At 53.6% G+C, this 21,304-nt stretch overlaps 1 protein-coding gene across 3 annotated transcripts in view; it reads right to left on the bottom strand.

Moving 5' to 3' along the window:
- Window positions 1-1,100: 1,100 nt before the first annotated feature.
- The window catches only part of ARHGEF39 (Rho guanine nucleotide exchange factor 39), a 34,301-nt gene continuing 14,097 nt past the window's right edge, over window positions 1,101-21,304 (bottom strand). For 2 of the 3 annotated variants that reach the window (XM_044276454.1, XM_044276453.1), the window contains exons 5-12: window positions 20,564-20,682; window positions 16,670-16,740; window positions 16,435-16,563; window positions 13,971-14,200; window positions 10,631-10,719; window positions 6,709-6,817; window positions 2,225-2,304; window positions 1,101-2,065 (exon numbers count right to left, since the gene is read on the bottom strand). In XM_044276454.1, the coding sequence (XP_044132389.1) occupies window positions 1,996-2,065; window positions 2,225-2,304; window positions 6,709-6,817; window positions 10,631-10,719; window positions 13,971-14,200; window positions 16,435-16,563; window positions 16,670-16,740; window positions 20,564-20,682 (897 nt within the window). In that variant the 3' untranslated portion in view covers window positions 1,101-1,995. The remainder of the gene's footprint in view (window positions 2,066-2,224; window positions 2,305-6,708; window positions 6,818-10,630; window positions 10,720-13,970; window positions 14,201-16,434; window positions 16,564-16,669; window positions 16,741-20,563; window positions 20,683-21,304) is intronic. The other variant, XM_044276455.1, reaches the window with a different exon arrangement.

Genomic DNA, 21,304 nt, shown 5'->3' on the forward strand with positions numbered 1-21,304 from the left:
CTGCCAGGACTTTAGCGTCCCGGCAGCCATGGTAACCATTGAGAAAAAGCTAAACGTTGCATCCGGCAATGCGCCAAAACGACGTTTAGCTTAAGGCTGGATCCGGATCAATGCCTTTCAATGGGCATTCATTCCGGATCCGGCCTTGCGGCAAGTGTTCCGGATTTTTGGCCGGAGCAAAAAGCGCAGCATGCTGCGCTATTTGCTGCGGCCAAAAAACGTTCCGTTCCGGAACGGAAGACATCCTGATGCATCCTGAAGGACGGACTGTCCATTCAGAATGCATTAGGATAATCCTGATCAGTATTCTTCCGGCATAGAGCCCCGACGACGGAACTCTATGCCGGAAGAAAAGAACGCAGGTGTGAAAGAGCCCTCACCTGCCATCTTTATTATTTTGAGGCTTTCCCATACCTTTTGTACCAATAGCTGGAGGTTGGGATGGATTTCTCAGCAGTTCACACTGCAGCGACTCTCGGCACCGCCATCTAGTATCGCTCCCTGAGCGTTGGGAATCACAAATTCCGGAGCCAGATATGCTAATGAGGACGTGTAAGGGTAAATGCAGACAGGCAGGATTCTGCCCCATAGGTCATGTATATTGTGTTCTATGGAAACCTGACTTTCTCATGCAGATTTTTATTTTTTCTGACCGTATTTTCTCTATTCACTTCAAGGGAGGAAAATCTGCACCAATTGATGCGAACTGACTGCACAGATTGTCCGCGCATAAATCCTGAACGTGTTACCCATAAGGGGGCTGCACCTCTTACGCGGGGGTCCGGCGTGGCTCTTCACCTTGTGCCCGTTCACAGTATGGAGTCCTCTCGTCTGTAGGAGCCACAGAATCGAAAAAACGCCCCAAAGCCATGAAGCAGCGGAGACCCATCTACAATGCAGGAAGGATCGGGCAGCTGCATTTCAGCATGCTCCATCCGTCATACCCTGCTGCCAAGGAGCCAACAAGAAGGTGACCGATCGCGAGGACTAAACTGGGAGTGAGAACTGATGGGTCACAAGAAGAGAAGGAGAGCGGACTCTCAAGGACTGAGAAGACGGATATCTCATATCTGTGAGTGGAGAAGAGGGGACGCCGAAGGCAGATCTTACAGCACATTTATTCAAATAAAAAAGTAACAGCAGAGGCAGAAAGTCCAGAAAACTCTGCATCCGGGACGTGCGGATTGTTCTTCCTCAAATCTTGAAATGAAAGGGAGAGCGACAGCTGGTTGCATCAACCCCCTCCTCCACCAGCTCAACATGAAGGACGCAGCAATAGATGTGGTCAGAGTACAGGATCACAGACGTAAGGAGCGCTCCCGGGATCACATACAGACGTAAGGAGCACTCCCGGGATCACATATAGAAGTAAGGAAAGCTCCCGGGATCACATACAGACGTAAGGAGCGCTCCCGGGATCACATATAGAAGTAAGGAGCGCTCCCGGGATCACACACAGACGTAAGGAGAGCTCCCGGGATCACATACAGAGGTAAGGAGCGCTCCCGGGATCACATACAGAGGTAAGGAGCACTCCCAGGATCACATATAGACATAAGGAGAGCTCCCAGGATCACATACAGATGTAAGGAGCACTCCCAGGATCACATATAGACATAAGGAGAGCTCCCAGGATCACATACAGATGTAAGGAGCGCTCCCGGGATCACATACAGACGTAAGGAGCGCTCCCGGGATCACATATAGACATAAGGAGCGCTCCCGGGATCACATACAGACATAAGGAGAGCTCCCAGGATCACATATAGACATAAGGAGAGCTCCCAGGATCACATACAGATGTAAGGAGCACTCCCAGGATCACATATAGACATAAGGAGAGCTCCCAGGATCACATACAGATGTAAGGAGCGCTCCCGGGATCACATACAGACGTAAGGAGCGCTCCCGGGATCACATATAGACATAAGGAGCGCTCCCGGGATCACATACAGACATAAGGAGAGCTCCCAGGATCAAACACCTGCGGAGCACTCACAGGATCACACACTTCCATCCGGATCCTTCTTCAGATGCTGCAGGCTGTGAGCTTCCATCTTCAGGTCTGACAATGATGAAGAAACAATTCACATTCCATATTACATTCCACTGATATTCGCTCCTCCCCCAGTAACTATCACTACCCCATGAGGGTCACAGAAACTATCAATACAAAAGCATAAAGAAAGAAATGAGACGCTGCCCTAGTCTAGAAACTACCTACCGATTTGATGTTTTCGGACGCTTACACACCGGATCTTCTTGAGGAGCTGCAGTGTTCAGAACATCCATGGAAGAGTTTACCTGGGAGAACAACACATGTCCAGTAATAGCACTACAACTGTCTCCACCATCTCCATATTCAGCTCCTCTCCACCACCACATTCTGCTCCTCTCTACTGCCATCTCCACATTCTGCTCCTCACTACCTTCACCATCTCCACATTCTGCTCCTCTCTACCTTCACCATCTCCACATTCTGCTCCTCTCTACCTTCACCATCTCCACATTTTGCTCCTCACTACCTTCACCATCTCCACATTCTGCTCCTCACTACCTTCACCATCTCCACATTCTGCTCCTCTCTACCTTCACCATCTCCGCATTCTGCTCCTCTCTACCTTCACCATCTCCGCATTCTGCTCCTCTCTACCTTCACCATCTCCGCATTCTGCTCCTCTCTACCTTCACCATCTCCGCATTCTGCTCCTCTCTACCTTCACCATCTCCGCATTCTGCTCCTCTCTACCTTCACCATCTCCGCATTCTGCTCCTCTCTACCTTCACCATCTCCGCATTCTGCTCCTCTCTACCTTCACCATCTCCGCATTCTGCTCCTCTCTACCTTCACCATCTCCGCATTCTGCTCCTCTCTACCTTCAGTCTCCGCATTCTGCTCCTCTCTACCTTCAGTCTCCGCATTCTGCTCCTCTCTACCTTCAGTCTCCGCATTCTGCTCCTCTCTACCTTCAGTTTCCGCATTCTGCTCCTCTCTACCTTCACCATCTCCGCATTCTGCTCCTCTCTACCTTCACCATCTCCGCATTCTGCTCCTCTCTACCTTCACCATCTCCACATTCTGCTCCTCTCTACCTTCACCATCTCCACATTCTGCTCCTCTCTACCTTCACCATCTCCGCATTCTGCTCCTCACTACCTTCACCGTCTCCGCATTCTGCTCCTCACTACCTTCACCGTCTCCGCATTCTGCTCCTCACTACCTTCACCGTCTCCGCATTCTGCTCCTCACTACCTTCACCGTCTCCGCATTCTGCTCCTCACTACCTTCACCATCTCCACATTCTGCTCCTCTCTACCTTCAGTCTCCACATTCTGCTCCTCTCTACCTTCACCGTCTCCGCATTCTGCTCCTCTCTACCTTCACCATCTCCGCATTCTGCTCCTCTCTACCTTCACCATCTCCGCATTCTGCTCCTCTCTACCTGCACAGTCTCCACATTCTGCTCCTCACTACCTTCACCGTCTCCGCATTCTGCTCCTCACTACCTTCACCATCTCCACATTCTGCTCCTCTCTACCTTCAGTCTCCACATTCTGCTCCTCTCTACCTTCACCGCCTCCGCATTCTGCTCCTCTCTACCTTCACCATCTCCGCATTCTGCTCCTCTCTACCTTCACCATCTCCGCATTCTGCTCCTCTCTACCTGCACAGTCTCCACATTCTGCTCCTCTCTACCTTCACCGTCTCCGCATTCTGCTCCTCTCTACCTTCACCATCTCCGCATTCTGCTCCTCACTACCTTCACCGTCTCCACATTCTGCTCCTCTCTACCTGCACCGTCTCCGCATTCTGCTCCTCTCTACCTTCACCATCTCCGCATTCTGCTCCTCTCTACCTTCAGTCTCCGCATTCTGCTCCTCTCTACCTTCACCATCTCCACATTCTGCTCCTCACTACCTTCACCATCTCCGCATTCTGCTCCTCTCTACCTTCACCATCTCCACATTCTGCTCCTCTCTACCTTCACCGTCTCCGCATTCTGCTCCTCTCTACCTGCACCGTCTCCACATTCTGCTCCTCTCTACCTGCACCGTCTCCACATTCTGCTCCTCTCTACCTGCACCGTCTCCACATTCTGCTCCTCTCTACCTTCACCATCTCCGCATTCTGCTCCTCTCTACCTTCAGTCTCCGCATTCTGCTCCTCTCTACCTGCACCGTCTCCACATTCTGCTCCTCTCTACCTTCACCATCTCCGCATTCTGCTCCTCTCTACCTTCAGTCTCCGCATTCTGCTCCTCTCTACCTTCACCATCTCCGCATTCTGCTCCTCTCTACCTTCAGTCTCCGCATTCTGCTCCTCTCTACCTTCAGTCTCCGCATTCTGCTCCTCTCTACCTTCACCATCTCCGCATTCTGCTCCTCTCTACCTTCAGTCTCCACATTCTGCTCCTCTCTACCTTCACCATCTCCACAGTCTGCTCCTCACTACCTTCACCATCTCCGCATTCTGCTCCTCACTACCTTCACCATCTCCGCATTCTGCTCCTCTCTACCTGCACCGTCTCCACATTCTGCTCCTCTCTACCTTCACCATCTCCACATTCTGCTCCTCTCTACCTTCACCATCTCCACATTCTGCTCCTCTCTACCTTCACCATCTCCACAGTCTGCTCCTCACTACCTTCACCATCTCCGCATTCTGCTCCTCACTACCTTCACCATCTCCGCATTCTGCTCCTCTCTACCTTCACCATCTCCACATTCTGCTCCTCTCTACCTTCACCATCTCCACATTCTGCTCCTCACTACCTTCACCGTCTCCACATTCTGCTCCTCACTACCTTCACCGTCTCCGCATTCTGCTCCTCTCTACCTTCAGTCTCCACATTCTGCTCCTCTCTACCTTCAGTCTCCGCATTCTGCTCCTCTCTACCTTCACCATCTCCACATTCTGCTCCTCTCTACCTTCAGTCTCCGCATTCTGCTCCTCACTATTTTCACCATCTCCACATTCTGCTCCTCACTACCTTAACCATCTCCACATTCTGCTCCTCACTACCTTCACCATCTACACATTCTGCTCCTCACTACCTTCACAGTCTCCACATTCTGCTCCTCACTACCTTCACAGTCTCCACATTCTGCTCCTCACTACCTTCACAGTCTCCACATTCTGCTCACTACCTTCACAGTCTCCACATTCTGCTCACTACCTTCACAGTCTCCACATTCTGCTCACTACCTTCACAGTCTCCACATTCTGCTCCTCACTACCTTCACAGTCTCCACATTCTGTTCCTCTCTACCTCCACCATCTCCACACATTCTGCTCCTCACTACGTTCACCGTCTCCACATTCTGCTCCTCTCCACATTCTGCTCCTCAGTACCTTCACAGTCTCCACATTCTGTTCCTCTCTACCTCCACCATCTCCACACATTCTGCTCCTCACTACGTTCACCGTCTCCACATTCTGCTCCTCTCCACATTCTGCTCCTCAGTACCTTCACTGTCTCCACATTCTGTTCCTCTCTACCTCCACCATCTCCACACATTCTGCTCCTCACTACGTTCACCGTCTCCACATTCTGCTCCTCAGTACCTTCACTGTCTCCACATTCTGTTCCACTCTACCTTCACCATCTCCACCTTTTGCTTGTCACGGATGTTCCTGGTACAGGTGGCAGGAGATCAGTGAGACTTGCAACACATGGTTTGATCTGACATGTTTTTCGTTTGTATCAAATGACGTTGGTGTTGTTTCTGGTGCTTGCCTCACCTTCTTTCCCCAGGTGTGGCTATTAGGGTCATTTAGCCTTCTCTATTTATAGTTGCTTCTCCCACTATGCTGTACGGTTTATAGCTTCTGTTGGAGTTGTGGATAACTTGTGTGTGGATCTCGGCTGAGTTCCTGGTGCTGCCATAGGCACTTGAAGTGAAGTGTTTTCTTTCCCTTTTGTATTTTGTTTGGGTTATTTTGTGTGTTGCATTTCCCTATTGTTTGTTTGCCTGAGGCTCCTGTTCGTCCTTCCTTTTGGAGGAACAGGTTGTCTCAATCCTGACATTAGTACCAGGGTCCTATAGGGTGAGTTAGGACACCAGGTATTCCTGTGTATGAACTCACCTACCTCTGGGGTCTGTTCATACTGGTAGTTAGTCAGGACTTTGATTAGGGTTTTACTAGGAGGTGTCCATTCCCTTTCCTTAGTTTACAGGCCTTATTCCCTCAGCCCTTTCCCTCCTATGTTCAGTGTGGCGTTTCCCTCCTACACCCGAACGTGACACTGCGCCTCTCTACCTCAGTCATCTCCTAGTTCTGCTCCTCTCTACCTCAGTCATCTCCTAGTTCTGCTCCTCTCTACCTCAGTCATCTCCTAGTTCTGCTCCTCTCTACTTCTGCTCCTCTCTACCTCAGTCATCTCCTAGTTCTGCTCCTCTCTACCTCAGTCATCTCCTAGTTCTGCTCCTCTCTACCTCAGTCATCTCCTAGTTCTGCTCCTTTCTACCTCAGTCATCTCCTTGTTCTGCTCCTCTCTACCTTCTACTCTCACCTCAGTCATCTTCAGGTGCTACACCTCTAGTTCCATCATCTTCTTGTGCTGCACCTCTCTGCCTCCATTATCTCTCCATTCGGAGGCTCCCCTTTACCTCCACATTGTTTACATTCTCATCTTAATGTTCTAAATTCTGTCCCATGATTTCGCCATGCTGCTTTCTTATCCCCACGCTTCTGTCATCTCTTACATGATGTCTCTTTGGGGCTCTTGCTGCAGGAACATTTTGTAGCTCGGTCATTGTTCGCTGGCCTCTCTGTGGAGCATCTCTTCTCGTGTATCTGTCTGGGTGAAGCTTCCTGCAGAACCAACTTCAATTATTAAAAATACAAGCTTCTCCTGCAGGATACCCTGCCAGAGGCAATGGCCACCACACTGAGAATGAGACCTGAGTTATAACGAGGGCTGAATAGATCGAGAATGAGGACTAAGAATGAGAACTGACTGATAAGGACTGAAGAGATTGAAAAGCGACTGATAATAAGGAATGAGAACAAGAACAAGAACTGAGTGATGATAATGAGAACAAGAACTGAGTGATGATAATGAGAAGAAGAACTGACAGATATCGAGGACTGACGAGAAGAGGTTGATAATGTAGAATGGGAGAAGCGACTGCTGATAACGAGGAGGACTGGGGAGGAGAAGCGACTGCTGATAACGAGGACTGGGGAGGACTGACTGCTGATAACGAGGAGGACTGGGGAGGAGAAGCGACTGCTGATAACGAGGACTGGGGAGGACTGACTGCTGATAACGAGGACTGGGGAGGACTGACTGCTGATAACGAGGACTGGGGAGGACTGACTGCCGATAACTGACTGCTGATAACGAGGACTGGGGAGGACTGACTGCTGATAACGAGGACTGGGGAGGACTGACTGCCGATAACTGACTGCTGATAACGAGGACTGGGGAGGACTGACTGCCGATAACGAGGACTGGGGAGGACTGACTGCCGATAACGAGGACTGGGGAGGACTGACTGCCGATAACGAGGACTGGGGAGGACTGACTGCCGATAACGAGGACTGGGGAGGACTGACTGCCGATAACGAGGACTGGGGAGGACTGACTGCCGATAACGAGGACTGGGGAGGACTGACTGCTGATAACGAGGAGGACTGGGAGGAGAAGCGACTGCTGATAACGAGGACTGGGGAGGACTGACTGCTGATAACGAGGACTGGGGAGGACTGACTGCCGATAACGAGGACTGGGGAGGACTGACTGCCGATAACGAGGACTGGGGAGGACGACTGCCGATAACGAGGACTGGGGAGGACTGACTGCCGATAAACGAGGACTGGGAGGACTGACTGCCGATAACGAGGACTGGGGAGGACTGACTGCCGATAACGAGGACTGGGGAGGACTGACTGCCGATAACGAGGACTGGGGAGGACTGACTGCCGATAACGAGGACTGGGGAGGACTGACTGCTGATAACGAGGACTGGGGAGGACTGACTGCCGGATAACGAGGACTGGGGAGGACTGACTGCCGATAACGAGGACTGGGAGGACTGACTGCCGAGACGAGGACTGGGGAGGACTGCTGCGATAACGAGGACTGGGAGGACTGACTGCCGATAACGAGGACTGGGAGGACTGACTGCCGATAACGAGGACTGGGGAGGACTGACTGCCGATAACGAGGACTGGGGAGGACTGACTGCGATAACGAGGACTGGGGAGGACTGACTGCCGATAACGAGGACTGGGAGGACTGACTGCCGATAACGAGGACTGGGGAGGACTGACTGCCGATAAGACGAGGACTGGGGAGGACTGACTGCCGATAACGAAGGACTGGGAGGACTGACTGCTGATAACGAGGAGGACTGGGGAGGAGAAGCGACTGCTGATAACGAGGACTGGGGAGGGACTGACTGCTGATAACGAGGACTGGGGAGGACTGACTGCTGATAACGAGGACTGGGGAGGACTGACTGGCTGATAACGAGGAGGACTGGGGAGGACTGAATGCTGATAACGAGGAGGACTGGGGAGGACTGACTGCTGATAACGAGGAGGACTGGGGAGAACTGACTGCTGATAACGAGGACTGAGGAGGACTGACTGCTGATAACGAGGAGGACTGGGGAGGAGAAGCGACTGCTGATAACGAGGACTGGGGAGGACTGACTGCCGATAACGAGGACTGGGGAGGACTGACTGCCGATACGAGGACTGGGGAGGACTGACTGCCGATAACGAGGGACTGGGGAGGACTGACTGCTGATAACGAGGACTGGGGAGGACTGACTGCTGATAACGAGGACTGGGGAGGACTGACTGCTGATAACGAGGACTGGGGAGAAGCGACTGCTGATAACGAGGACTGGGGAGAAGCGACTGCTGATAACGAGGAGGACTGGGGAGGAGAAGCGACTGCTGATAACGAGGACTGGGGAGGACTGACTGCTGATAACGAGGAGGACTGGGGAGGAGAAGCGACTGCTGATAACGAGGAGGACTGGGGAGGAGAAGCGACTGCTGATAACGAGGACTGGGGAGGACTGACTGCTGATAACGAGGACTGGGGAGGACTGACTGCTGATAACGAGGACTGGGGAGGACTGACTGCTGATAACGAGGACTGGGGAGGACTGACTGCTGATAACGAGGACTGGGGAGGACTGACTGCTGATAACGAGGACTGGGGAGGACTGACTGCTGATAACGAGGAGGACTGGGGAGGAGAAGCGACTGCTGATAACGAGGAGGACTGGGGAGGAGAAGCGACTGCTGATAACGAGGAGGACTGGGGAGGACTGACTGCTGATAACGAGGAGGACTGGGGAGGACTGACTGCCGATAACTGACTGCTGATAACGAGGACTGGGGAGGACTGACTGCCGATAACGAGGACTGGGGAGGACTGACTGCCGATAACGAGGACTGGGGAGGACTGACTGCCGATAACGAGGACTGGGGAGGACTGACTGCCGATAACGAGGACTGGGAGGACTGACTGCTGATAACGAGGACTGGGGAGGACTGACTGCTGATAACGAGGACTGGGGAGGACTGACTGCTGATAACGAGGAGGACTGACTGCCGATAACTGACTGCTGATAACGAGGACTGGGGAGGACTGACTGCCGATAACGAGGACTGGGGAGGACTGACTGCCGATAACGAGGACTGGGGAGGACTGACTGCCGATAACGAGGACTGGGGAGGACTGACTGCCGATAACGAGGACTGGGGAGGACTGACTGCCGATAACGAGGACTGGGGAGGACTGACTGCCGATAACGAGGACTGGGGAGGACTGACTGCCGATAACGAGGACTGGGGAGGACTGACTGCTGATAACGAGGACTGGGGAGGACTGACTGCTGATAACGAGGACTGGGGAGGACTGACTGCTGATAACGAGGACTGGGGAGGACTGACCGCTAATAACGAGGACTGGGGAGGACTGACTGCTGATAACGAGGACTGCACAGAATGAGAAATGACTGATGACAAGAGCAAGATGAGAAATGATGACGAAGACTGAGAAGAGAACAAGAACTGACTGACCATAATGAGGACTTAATGGAGAATGAGGATTGGCTGATAGAGGATAAAAGGGACTGTCTCACCTCAGACATTGGGGTATATATCACCAGGAAATGCCCCCAATGTCTGATCGGTGCCACTCCCACCTCTGGGACCAACACTCATCTTTAGAACGGAGCCTGTAAAGTGAAGGAGGGCGCCCATCAATCATACCTATGGGAAGGCCGAAAATAGTTGAGCGACTTTTCAGAAGTCCCACTCAAATGACTGGGAAGCGCACCTTGCAAGCGCGGCCACCGCTCCATTCACTTCTATGAGGCTTACAGAAACAGCCGAGCCAGTGCCCGGTTATTTTCGGCGCTCCCATAGGAATGAATTGAGGACAGCTGCGCATGTGTGACGTGCCCTCCTTCACTTTACAGGCTCCGTTCTAAAGATAGGCGAGGGTCCCACCTCCACGTTATATGGGGTGAGACAACGCCTTTAAGTAGAGGTAAATGAGAACTGATTAATGACTAGGACTGAGGAGAACAAGACTGACCGACCAGAACGAGGACTAAACAGAGCATGAGAACTGACTGGTAAGATTGGGGCACTCACCTCACGGCCATCACCAGGCTCTCGTACCAGCCGTTCATATCTTGCTGGTTAGTCGACATGAACAGAAGTTTTTCTCTTTTGAATGACAGCTGCGGAGAAAAATGGCCCTGAATAAGCTACAAGGATCTCAATTAGTGTAGAAAGGGAAGCAAGGATCTCAGGGAGCGAAGAAAGGGAAGGGAAGATCTCAGGGAGCAAAGAAAAGGACGCAAGGATCTCAGGGAGCAAAGAAAAGGACGCAAGGATCTCGGGGAGCAAAGAAAGGGACGCAAAGATCTCAGGGAGCAAAGAAAGGGACGCAAAGATCTCAGGGAGCAAAGAAAAGGACGCAAAGATCTCAGGGAGCAAAGAAAAGGACGCAAGGATCTCAGGGAGCAAAGAAAGGGACGCAAAGATCTCAGGGAGCAAAGAAAGGGACGCACAGATCTCAGGGAGCAAAGAAAGGGACGCAAAGATCTCAGGGAGCAAAGAAAGGGACGCAAAGATCTCAGGGAGCAAAGAAAGGGACGCAAAGATCTCAGGGAGCAAAGAAAGGGACGCAAAGATCTCAGGGAGCAAAGAAAAGGACGCAAAGATCTCAGGGAGCAAAGAAAGGGACGCAAAGATCTCAGGGAGCAAAGGACGCAAGATCCTCAGGGAGCAAAGAAAGGACGCAAGATCTCAGGGAGCAAAGAAAGGGACGCAAAGATCTCAGGGAGCAAAGAAAGAAGGGACGCAAAGATCTCAGGGAGCAAAGAAAGGGACGCAAAGATCTCAGGGAGCAAAGAAAAGGACGCAAGGATCTCAGGGAGCAAAGAAAGGGACGCAAAGATCTCAGGGAGCAAAGAAAGGGACGCACAGATCTCAGGGAGCAAAGAAAGGGACGCAAAGATCTCAGGGAGCAAAGAAAAGGACGCAAAGATCTCAGGGAGCAAAGAAAGAGGCGCAAAGATCTCAGGGAGCAAAGAAAAGGACGCAAGGATCTCAGGGAGCAAAGAAAAGGACGCAAGGATCTCAGGGAGCAAAGAAAAGGACGCAAGGATCTCAGGGAGCAAAGAAAGGGACGCAAGGATCTCAGGGAGCAAAGAAAGGGAAGCAAGGATCTCAGGGAGCAAAGAAAAGGACGCAAGGATCTCAGGGAGCAAAGAAAGGGACGCAAGGATCTCAGGGAGCAAAGAAAGGGACACAAGGATCTCAGGGAGCAAAGAAAAGGACGCAAGGATCTCAGGGAGCAAAGAAAAGGACGCAAGGATCTCAGGGAGCAAAGAAAAGGACGCAAGGATCTCAGGGAGCAAAGAAAAGGACGCAAGTATCTCAGGGAGCAAAGAAAGGGACGCAAAGATCTCAGGGAGCAAAGAAAAGGACGCAAGGATCTCAGGGAGCAAAGAAAAGGACGCAAGGATCTCAGGGAGCAAAGAAAGGGACGCAAGGATCTCAGGGAGCAAAGAAAAGGACGCAAGGATCTCGGGGAGCAAAGAAAGGGACGCAAAGATCTCAGGGAGCAAAGAAAGGGACGCAAAGATCTCAGGGAGCAAAGAAAGGGACGCAAAGATCTCAGGGAGCAAAGAAAAGGACGCAAGGATCTCAGGGAGCAAAGAAAAGGACGCAAGGATCTCAGGGAGCAAAGAAAGGGACGCAAAGATCTCAGGGAGCAAAGAAAGGGACGCAAAGATCTCAGGGAGCAAAGAAAAGGACGCAAGGATCTCAGGGAGCAAAGAAAGGGACGCAAAGATCTCAGGGAGCAAAGAAAGGGAAGGAAAGATCTCAGGGAGCAAAGATCTCAGGGAGAAAAGAAAGGGAAGCAAGGATCTCTGGGAACAAGGAAAAGGATGCAGGGATCTCAGGGAGTGAAGAAAGTGAAGCAAAGATCTCAGGGAGTGAAGAAAGGGAAGCAAGGATCTCAGGGAGCGAAGAAAGGGAAGCAAGGATCTCAGGGAACAAGGAAAAGGATGCAGGGATCTCAGGGAGTGAAGAAAGTGAAGCAAAGATCTCAGGGAGTGAAGAAAAGGACGCAAGGATCTCAGGGAACAAAGAAAGGGAAGCAAGGATCTCAGGGAGCGAAGAAAGGGAAGCAAGGATGTCAGAGAGCAGAGAAAGGGCAACAAGGATCTCAGGAAGCAGACAAAGGGAAACAAGGATCTCAGGGAGTGGAGAGAGGGAAACAAGGAGCTAAGGGAGCCAAGAAAAGGAAACAAGGGTATCAGGGAGGAGAGAAAGGGGAAAAAATAAGGATCACGGAGGGAGGGAAACAAAGATCTTAGTTAGTGTAGAAAGGGAAACAAGGACCTCAGGGTTGAGAGCTGAGAGCTGGAGCCACGTGACTAGTCTTTGAGGAGACGTGATCTGTGATATGTGGCATGCAATGTGGATAGAAAATGACACCAAGCACCGAATCAGCAACAGGGATCCGAGGGAGCGGAGAAAGGGAGACAGGGATCCGAGGGAGCGGAGAAAGGGAGACAGGGATCCGAGGGAGCGGAGAAAGGGAGACAGGGATCCGAGGGAGCGGAGAAAGGGAGACAGGGATCCGAGGGAGCGGAGAAAGGGAGACAGGGATCCGAGGGAGCGGAGAAAGGGAGACAGGGATCCGAGGGAGCGGAGAAAGGGAGACAGGGATCCGAGGGAGCGGAGAAAGGGAGACAGGGATCCGAGGGAGCGGAGAAAGGGAGACAGGGATCCGAGGGAGCGGAGAAAGGGAGACAGGGATCCGAGGGAGCGGAGAAAGGGAGACAGGGATCCGAGGGAGCGGAGAAAGGGAGACAGGGATCCGAGGGAGCGGAGAAAGGGATCCGAGGGAGCGGAGAAAGGGAGACAGGGATCCGAGGGAGCGGAGAAAGGGAGACAGGGATCCGAGGGAGCGGAGAAAGGGAGACAGGGATCCGAGGGAGCGGAGAAAGGGAAACAGGGATCCGAGGGAGCGGAGAAAGGGAGACAGGGATCCGAGGGAGCGGAGAAAGGGAGACAGGGATCCGAGGGAGCGGAGAAAGGGAAACAGGGATCCGAGGGAGCGGAGAAAGGGAAACAGGGATCCGAGGGAGCGGAGAAAGGGATCCGAGGGAGCAGAGAAAGGGAGACAGGGATCCGAGGGAGCGGAGAAAGGGAAACAGGGATCCGAGGGAGCGGAGAAAGGGAAGGAGAGGCGCCACCCAGCATGACGAGCTTGAGAAGGAGCCGCTGAGTACGAGAGCGAGCCTGCGGGGGACAGAGGCACAATGTACTTTTATACGGGAGGACGCGGCCCCTACAGTCTGCCCTCACACATCACTAATGGACAGCCAACAACTCTTTGGTTTCCTCATGAGTATTCACTGCAGATCTGGAGAACCAGGAGCCCACCACCTCCTGTACGGTAAGTACATACACTGATGAGACCTCCTTGGCCCTGAGTGTGTCCCAGAACTTTCTCCACTTGGCACTCCATCAGGGGGTAGACAGCACGACAGCAGAACTTCTGAGCGTTGAAGGGGTGCAAAGGGTGACATGGGGAGGTGACCAAGAGGACGTCAGAGAAGAGGAAGAGCATCCGAGGTTTAACTTCTTCTCCACTGGGAGGGACAAGAGACAGCCAGCCTTCTCTGATGAAGCGTCTCCCTAAAAGAGAGTCACACGAGCAGGCGTCAGACTACAGCACGGGGCCCCAGACTACAGGCGCCAGCTGATCCCCTGCACCAGACTACAAGCGCCAGCTGATCCCCTGCACCAGACTACAGGCGCCAGCTGATCCCCTGCACCAGACTACAGCCCGGGACCCCGGACTACAGGCGCCAGCTGATCCCCTGCACCAGACTACAGACGCCAGCTGATCCCCTGCACCAGACTACAGGCGCCAGCTGATCCCCTGCACCAGACTACAGGCGCTAGCTGATCCCCTGCACCAGACTACAGGCGCCAGCTGATCCCCTGCACCAGACTACAGGCGCCAGCTGATCCCCTGCACCAGACTACAGGCGCCAGCTGATCCCCAGCACCAGACTACAGGCGCCAGCTGATCCCCTGCACCAGACTACAGGCGCCAGCTGATCCCCAGCACCAGACTACAGGCCCCAGCTGATCCCCAGCACCAGACTACAGGCCCCAGCTGATCCCCAGCACCAGACTACAGGCCCCAGCTGATCCCCAGCACCAGACTACAGGCGCCAGCTGATCCCCTGCACCAGACTACAGGCGCTAGCTGATCCCCTGCACCAGACTACAGGCGCCAGCTGATCCCCTGCACCAGACTACAGGCGCCAGCTGATCCCCTGCACCAGACTACAGGCGCCAGCTGATCCCCTGCACCAGACTACAGGCGCCAGCTGATCCCCTGCACCAGACTACAGGCGCCAGCTGATCCCCTGCACCAGACTACAGGCGCCAGCTGATCCCCTGCACCAGACTACAGGCGCCAGCTGATCCCCTGCACCAGACTACAGCCCGGGGCCCCAGACTACAGACGCCAGCTGATCCCCTGCACCAGACTACAGCCCAGGGCCCCGGACTACAGGCGCCAGCTGATCCCCTGCACCAGACTACAGAACGGGGCCCCGGACTACAGGCGCCAGCTGATCCCCTGCACCAGACTACAGCCCAGGGCCCCGGATTACAGGCGCCAGCTGATCCCATGCACCAGACTCAAGGCCCTAGACCACGGCTGGCTGAATCCTACAACTGTACTGACGATCTCTGCCATGAGCTGAGGGGCAGGACTGGTCAGACGTGGTGGCAGAGGCGTCTCATCACCGCGCTGTAACTGACGCCGTTATCAGCAAGGTCTCTGCACAAATGTAGTTTCCCCATCATCAATATAAAGACACTGAGCACAAAAGCAAGAGCCCCCCCATAACAATGACATTTAGTATGGACCCGGACCAACAGCACTGTATGGGCCTATGAGGCGGCGGTCCGGGCTTCTGGCCGTAATAATGGCGCCGATATCCACCCACGCAGAGACCAGCACCCCCATCATAAGGAAGCGCCCCTCTGGTCACACTCATTTGCTGCCTCCTGGTGTAGGTGTAGCACTCAGAACCGTTTACTAGCCCACCCTCCAGGTTAGTGCTCAGAGCCGTTTGCTGCCCCCCCCCACGTAGTGCTCAGAGCCGTTTGCTGCCCCCCCCCACGTAGTGCTCAGAGCCGTTTGCTGCCCCCCCCCACGTAGTGCTCAGAGCCGTTTGCTGCTCCCCCCACGTAGTGCTCAGAGCCGTTTGCTGCCCTCCCCCACGTAGTGCTCAGATCCGTTTGCTGCCCCCCCCATGTAGTGCTCAGAGGCGTTTGCTGGCTCTCCCCCCACGTAGTGCTCAGAGCCGTTTGCTGCGCCCCCCCCCCACATAGTGCTCAGAGCCGTTTGCTGGCCCCCCCCCACGTAGTGCTCAGAGCCGTTTGCTGCCCCCCCCATGTAGTGCTCAGAGCTGTTTGCTGCCCCCCCCCACATAGTGCTCAGATCCGTTTGCTGCCCCCCCATGTAGTGCTCAGAGGCGTTTGCTGCGCCCCCCCCCCCACGTAGTGCTCAGAGCCGTTTGCTGGCTCCCCCCCATGTAGTGCTCAGAGCCGTTTGCTGCGCCCCCCCACGTAGTGCTCAGAGCCGTTTGCTGCGCCCCCCCCCACGTAGTGCTCAGAGCCGTTTGCTGCGCCCCCCCCCCACGTAGTGCTCAGAGCCGTTTGCTGCCCCCCCCCCACGTAGTGCTCAGAGCCGTTTGCTGCCCCCCCAGTAGTGCTCAGAGCCGTTTGCTGCGCCCCCCCCACGTAGTGCTCAGAGCCGTTTGCTGCGCCCCCCCCCCCACGTAGTGCTCAGAGCCGTTTGCTGCACCCCCCCCACAGCAGAGAGGAGTTAGTCCTCCGGCCCTCACCTGGGGACAGGACTCGGGTCCTCCGGCCTTTCAGCAGTTTCTGGACTCTCCGCAGCTGTTGGTCATTTTCCTGCAGCTGCTGCATGTTCTCGATGTGGTCACACACGTGGCACACGGCCTGGAGAGCTCCTGAGAAGACACATGTCACTGGCCACACACGAGACAGCACAGCTCCGGGGGAGGGATGCTCCATCCCCACTACTACTACTCCCACCAGACAAGCATCATCTCTTACCATTAAGATGGGCAGAGTCAGGACTGTCCGGAAATGTGTTCTCCACCAGGTCCTGGAGGTAGTGTCTGTACCTGCGACAAGAGGCGGAGCATCAAACAAGGGGCGGAGTAAGGAATACCCCAGATTACAGGGGCACTTACCTCCTGACCCTCTGCAGGGGGAGCTCCAGGGTTCTGGATTATTGGATGCCGGATTACAGGGGCAGTTACCTCCTGACCCTCTGCAGGGGGAGCTCCAGGGTTCTGGATTAGTGGATGCTGGAATACAGGGGCACTTACCTCCTGACCCTCTGCAGGGGGAGCTCCAGGGTTCTGCATTACTGTATGCCGGAATACAGGGGCACTTACCTCACAACCCTCTGCAGGGGGAGCTCCAGGGCCATGGATTATTGGATGCCAGATTACAGGGGCACTTACCTCCTGACCCTCTGCAGGGGGAGCTCCAGGGTCCTGGATTATTGGATGCTGGATTACAGGGGCACTTACCTCATGACCCTCTGCAGGGGGAGCTCCAGGGTTCTGGATTATTGGATGCCAGATTACAGGGGCACTTACCTCCTGACCATCTGCAGGGGGAGCTCCAGGGTTCTGGATTATTGGATGCCGGATTACAGGGGCACTTACCTCCTGACCCTCTGCAGGGGGAGCTCCAGGGTCCTGGATTATTGGATGCTGGATTACAGGGGCACTTACCTCATGACCCTCTGCAGGGGGAGCTCCAAGGTTCTGGATTATTGGATGCCGGATTACAGGGGCACTTACTGTAACGGCACCGTTTCAGCAGAAAAGGGGTTAAAATCCGTTTAGGCGATATGCCCCTTTCCGAAAGACAGGCACAGCTACTGCAGAACACCAACCTCCCGAACTGGATACAAAATAGCACTCCAAACTGGAACCTCGCAAATAGCTGCCAGCAGACGAACAGGAAAAGCATTCAGTCGGCTTACACTCCTGGCAATCAGTCTCTAACAGCATACAGGGAATCCCCCCAATAACGAGACAAGGCTCCGTCTTGAGGGTCAGCAGTGGTCTGACTGTACTTCAAGTACAGCCTCTTTTATTGATAAAAAACAAACATAGTACTGCCCACAGGGTTTTGAAATCCAACCAATCAGTAATTCACAACACACACAATGTAAATACAGCAACCAATCGTTCCCGCCCCCTAGAGGACCAGAAGGGAGACTGCGACACAGAACAGATACAACATATCCCCACAATGCATCATGGTTTCCTCCTCTCTGCCTGGGAGACGACCGAAGACAATCCAATTATCTCTCAGGACAAAGGGAGATCGCCAATACACATGTGGAGACAACAGGACAGACATCACCATTTAAACACACAATGGGACAATAGAACCACACCCAGCATATTCCTCCCAAGCTGACAAGTTACACTTATTATAAGTTGTTACAACTTTGTGAGGTTACATTGTCCATACATATAACTTACATCAATTTAAACAGTATAACTTGGGGGACAAACCTATCCAAAATTCCCTGGAATAGGTTCAGGGGTTTAAAAGTTACTATGGGCCATAATCCTGAGGCAGGAGGCTTTTAAACAGCCCCCTCCAAAACACCGTGGCGAGGTTGGTTTCGCCACACATCTCCCCCCCCCAGGGAAGACTAACCAGATACCTGACCTCACGCCGGTCGGTACCTGAGTTAGTCTGGCAGCCCACCCACAACCCAATACTGGACCTGCTGAATTTCGTAGCCTGTCTCTGTCCAGTGAATCCACCAAGGTTATGTTCGAAGCTGGTACTCACGGTCTCTGTGTTGCTCCCTGGCTTGGAGTGGAGGTTGCTTTGTGGGCAGGGATCAGCGGTACTCTGCCCTGGTGCCAGCGTTACCACGGAAGAAGCCTGGTTGGAGTCTGGTTGTTGGAGGGGGAGACCGACTGTCCCTACCCCCTGTGCTGTAAGTGCAGAGACCACGGTCCCATCTGCACAGTTGTGGGGCTTACTGTCTCCCCCTGGTGCGTTAAGCTGCCGCTGGGGAGAGGGGGTAACGAGCTCCTCTCCCATACATACTTCCAGCCGCTGGGGAGGGCGACCGACCGCCTCCGCTCCCAATACAGTGTCCTGCTGCTGGGGAAAGGAGACTGGGCTCTCTATTCCCTGTAGGACACTCTGCCGCTGGGGGACAGGACCGACTGTCTCTGCCCCCTGTAACTCCGTCTGCTGCTGGGGAATGGAGACTCGGCTCCCAATTTCCAAAAAATCATGCTGCTGCTGGGGGGCAGGAACAACTACCTCTGCCCCCTGTAACTCAGCCTGCCGCTGGGGAGGGAGGCCGCTGCTCTCCCCTCCCTGCACTTCACACTGCCGCTGGGGAATGGAGACTAGGCTCCCACTGTCCCGCAACCGTAACTTCCGATGGAGGTCCACCCAACGTGGCAGCTGACCGTCACCTTCTGCCCGGTATAGTAGGGTCTTAGACACTAGACTCCTCACGAACTTTACATATTTCTCAGCTGGATTGGGTCCGAAGAAGTTCAGCCGCAACCACATCATACGGTCAAATTCCTCCACAGAGTATCTGTACTCCACTGCTGGTTCCATCCTGGTGCTTTTAGGGTCGCTGTACTGAGACATGCGTTTCCCTTAAATTGTAAAATCCAAAGAAATGGTGTCTCCTGTAGCTGTCCTTCTGGCTGTAGGAACAATCCCACTGCTGCCACCAATGTAACGGACCGTTTCCGCAGACAAGGGGTTAAAATCCGTTTAGGCGATATGCCCCTTTCCGAGAGACAGGCACAGCTACTGCAGAACACCAACCTCCCGAACTGGATACAAAATAGCACTCCAAACTGGAACCTCGCAAATAGCTGTCAGCAGACGAACAGGAAAAGCATACAGTCAGCTTACACTCCTGGCAATCAGTCTCCAACAGCATACAGGGAATCCCCCCAATAACGAGACAAGGCTCCGTCTTGAGGGTCAGCAGTGGTCTGACTGTACTTCAAGTACAGACTCTTTTATTGATAAAAACCAAACATAGTACTGCCCACAGGGTTTTGAAATCCAACCAATCAGTAATTCACAACACACACAATGTAAATACAGCAACCAATCGTTCCCGCCCCCTAGAGGACCAGAAGGGAGACTGCGACACAGAACAGATACAACATATCCCCACAATGCATCATGGTTTCCTCCCCTCTGTCCCGGAGACGACCGAAGACAATCCAATTATCTCTCAGGACAAAGGGGAGATCACCAATACACACGTGGAGACAACAGGACAGACATCACCATTTAAACACACAATGGGACAATGGGACAATAGAACCACACCCAGCATATTCCTCCCAAGCTGACAAGTTACACTTATTATAAGTTGTTATAACTTTGTGAGGTTACATTGTCCATACATATAACTTACATCAATTTAAACAGTATAACTTGGGGGACAAACCTATCCAAAATTCCCTGGAATAGGTTCAGGGGTTTAAAAGTTACTATGGGCCATAATCCTGAGGCAAGAGGCCTTCAAACAGCCCCCTCCAAAACCCAGTGGCGAGGTTGGTTTCGCCACACTTACCTCCTGACCCTCTGCAGGGGAGCTCCAGGGTTCTGGATTATTGGATGCCGGATTACAGGGGCACTTACCTCATGACCCTCTGACGGGGGAGCTCCAGGGTTCTGGATTATTGGATGCCGGATTACAGGGGCACTTACCTCCTGACCCTCTGCTGGGGGAGCTCCAGGGTTCTGGATTATTGGATGCCGGATTACAGGGGCACTTACCTCCTGACCCTCTGCAGGGGGAGCTCCAGGGTTCTGGACTATTGGATGCCGGATTACAGGGGCACTTACCTCCTGACCCTCTGCAGGGGGAGCTCCAGGGTTCTGGATTATTGGATGCCGGATTACAGGGGCACTTACCTCATGACCCTCTGCAGGGGGAGCTCCAGCAGCTGCTCCAGGGTTCGGCCCTGAAATTCCGGACGGGATTCCTGCAACTTCATGAAGCGAGCAAAAGATTTCTTCTTCTTTACCTGAGTCTGAAAGAGACGAGATGTCGGTACAACGGGAATAGTGATGTCACCGACAGGGGCAGCATAGCCGCACACAGAGTAGTGATGTCACCGACAGGGGCAGCATAGCCGCACACAGAGTAGTGATGTCACCGACAGGGGCAGCATAGCCGCACACAGAGTAGTGATGTCACCGACAAGGGCTGCATAGCCACACACAGAGTAGTGATGTCACCGACAAGGGCTGCATAGCCGCACACAGAGTAGTGATGTCACCGACAAGGGCTGCATAGCCGCACACAGAGTAGTGATGTCACCGACAGGGGCAGCATAGCCGCACACAGAGTAGTGATGTCACCGACAGGGGCAGCATAGCCGCACACAGAGTAGTGATGTCACCGACAGGGGCAGCATAGCCGCACACAGAGTAGTGATGTCACCGACAGGGGCAGCATAGCCGCACACAGAGTAGTGATATTCACCGACAGGGGCAGCATAGCCGCACACAGAATAGTGATGTCACCGACAGGGGCAGCATAGCCGCACACAGAGTAGTGATAGTCACCGACAGGGGCAGCATAGCCGCACACAGAGTAGTGATGTCACCGACAGGGGCAGCATAGCCGCACACAGAGTAGTGATGTCACCG

This window comes from Bufo gargarizans, chromosome 1 (assembly GCF_014858855.1).
Source record: "Bufo gargarizans isolate SCDJY-AF-19 chromosome 1, ASM1485885v1, whole genome shotgun sequence".
Taxonomy (NCBI): Eukaryota; Metazoa; Chordata; class Amphibia; order Anura; family Bufonidae; genus Bufo; species Bufo gargarizans.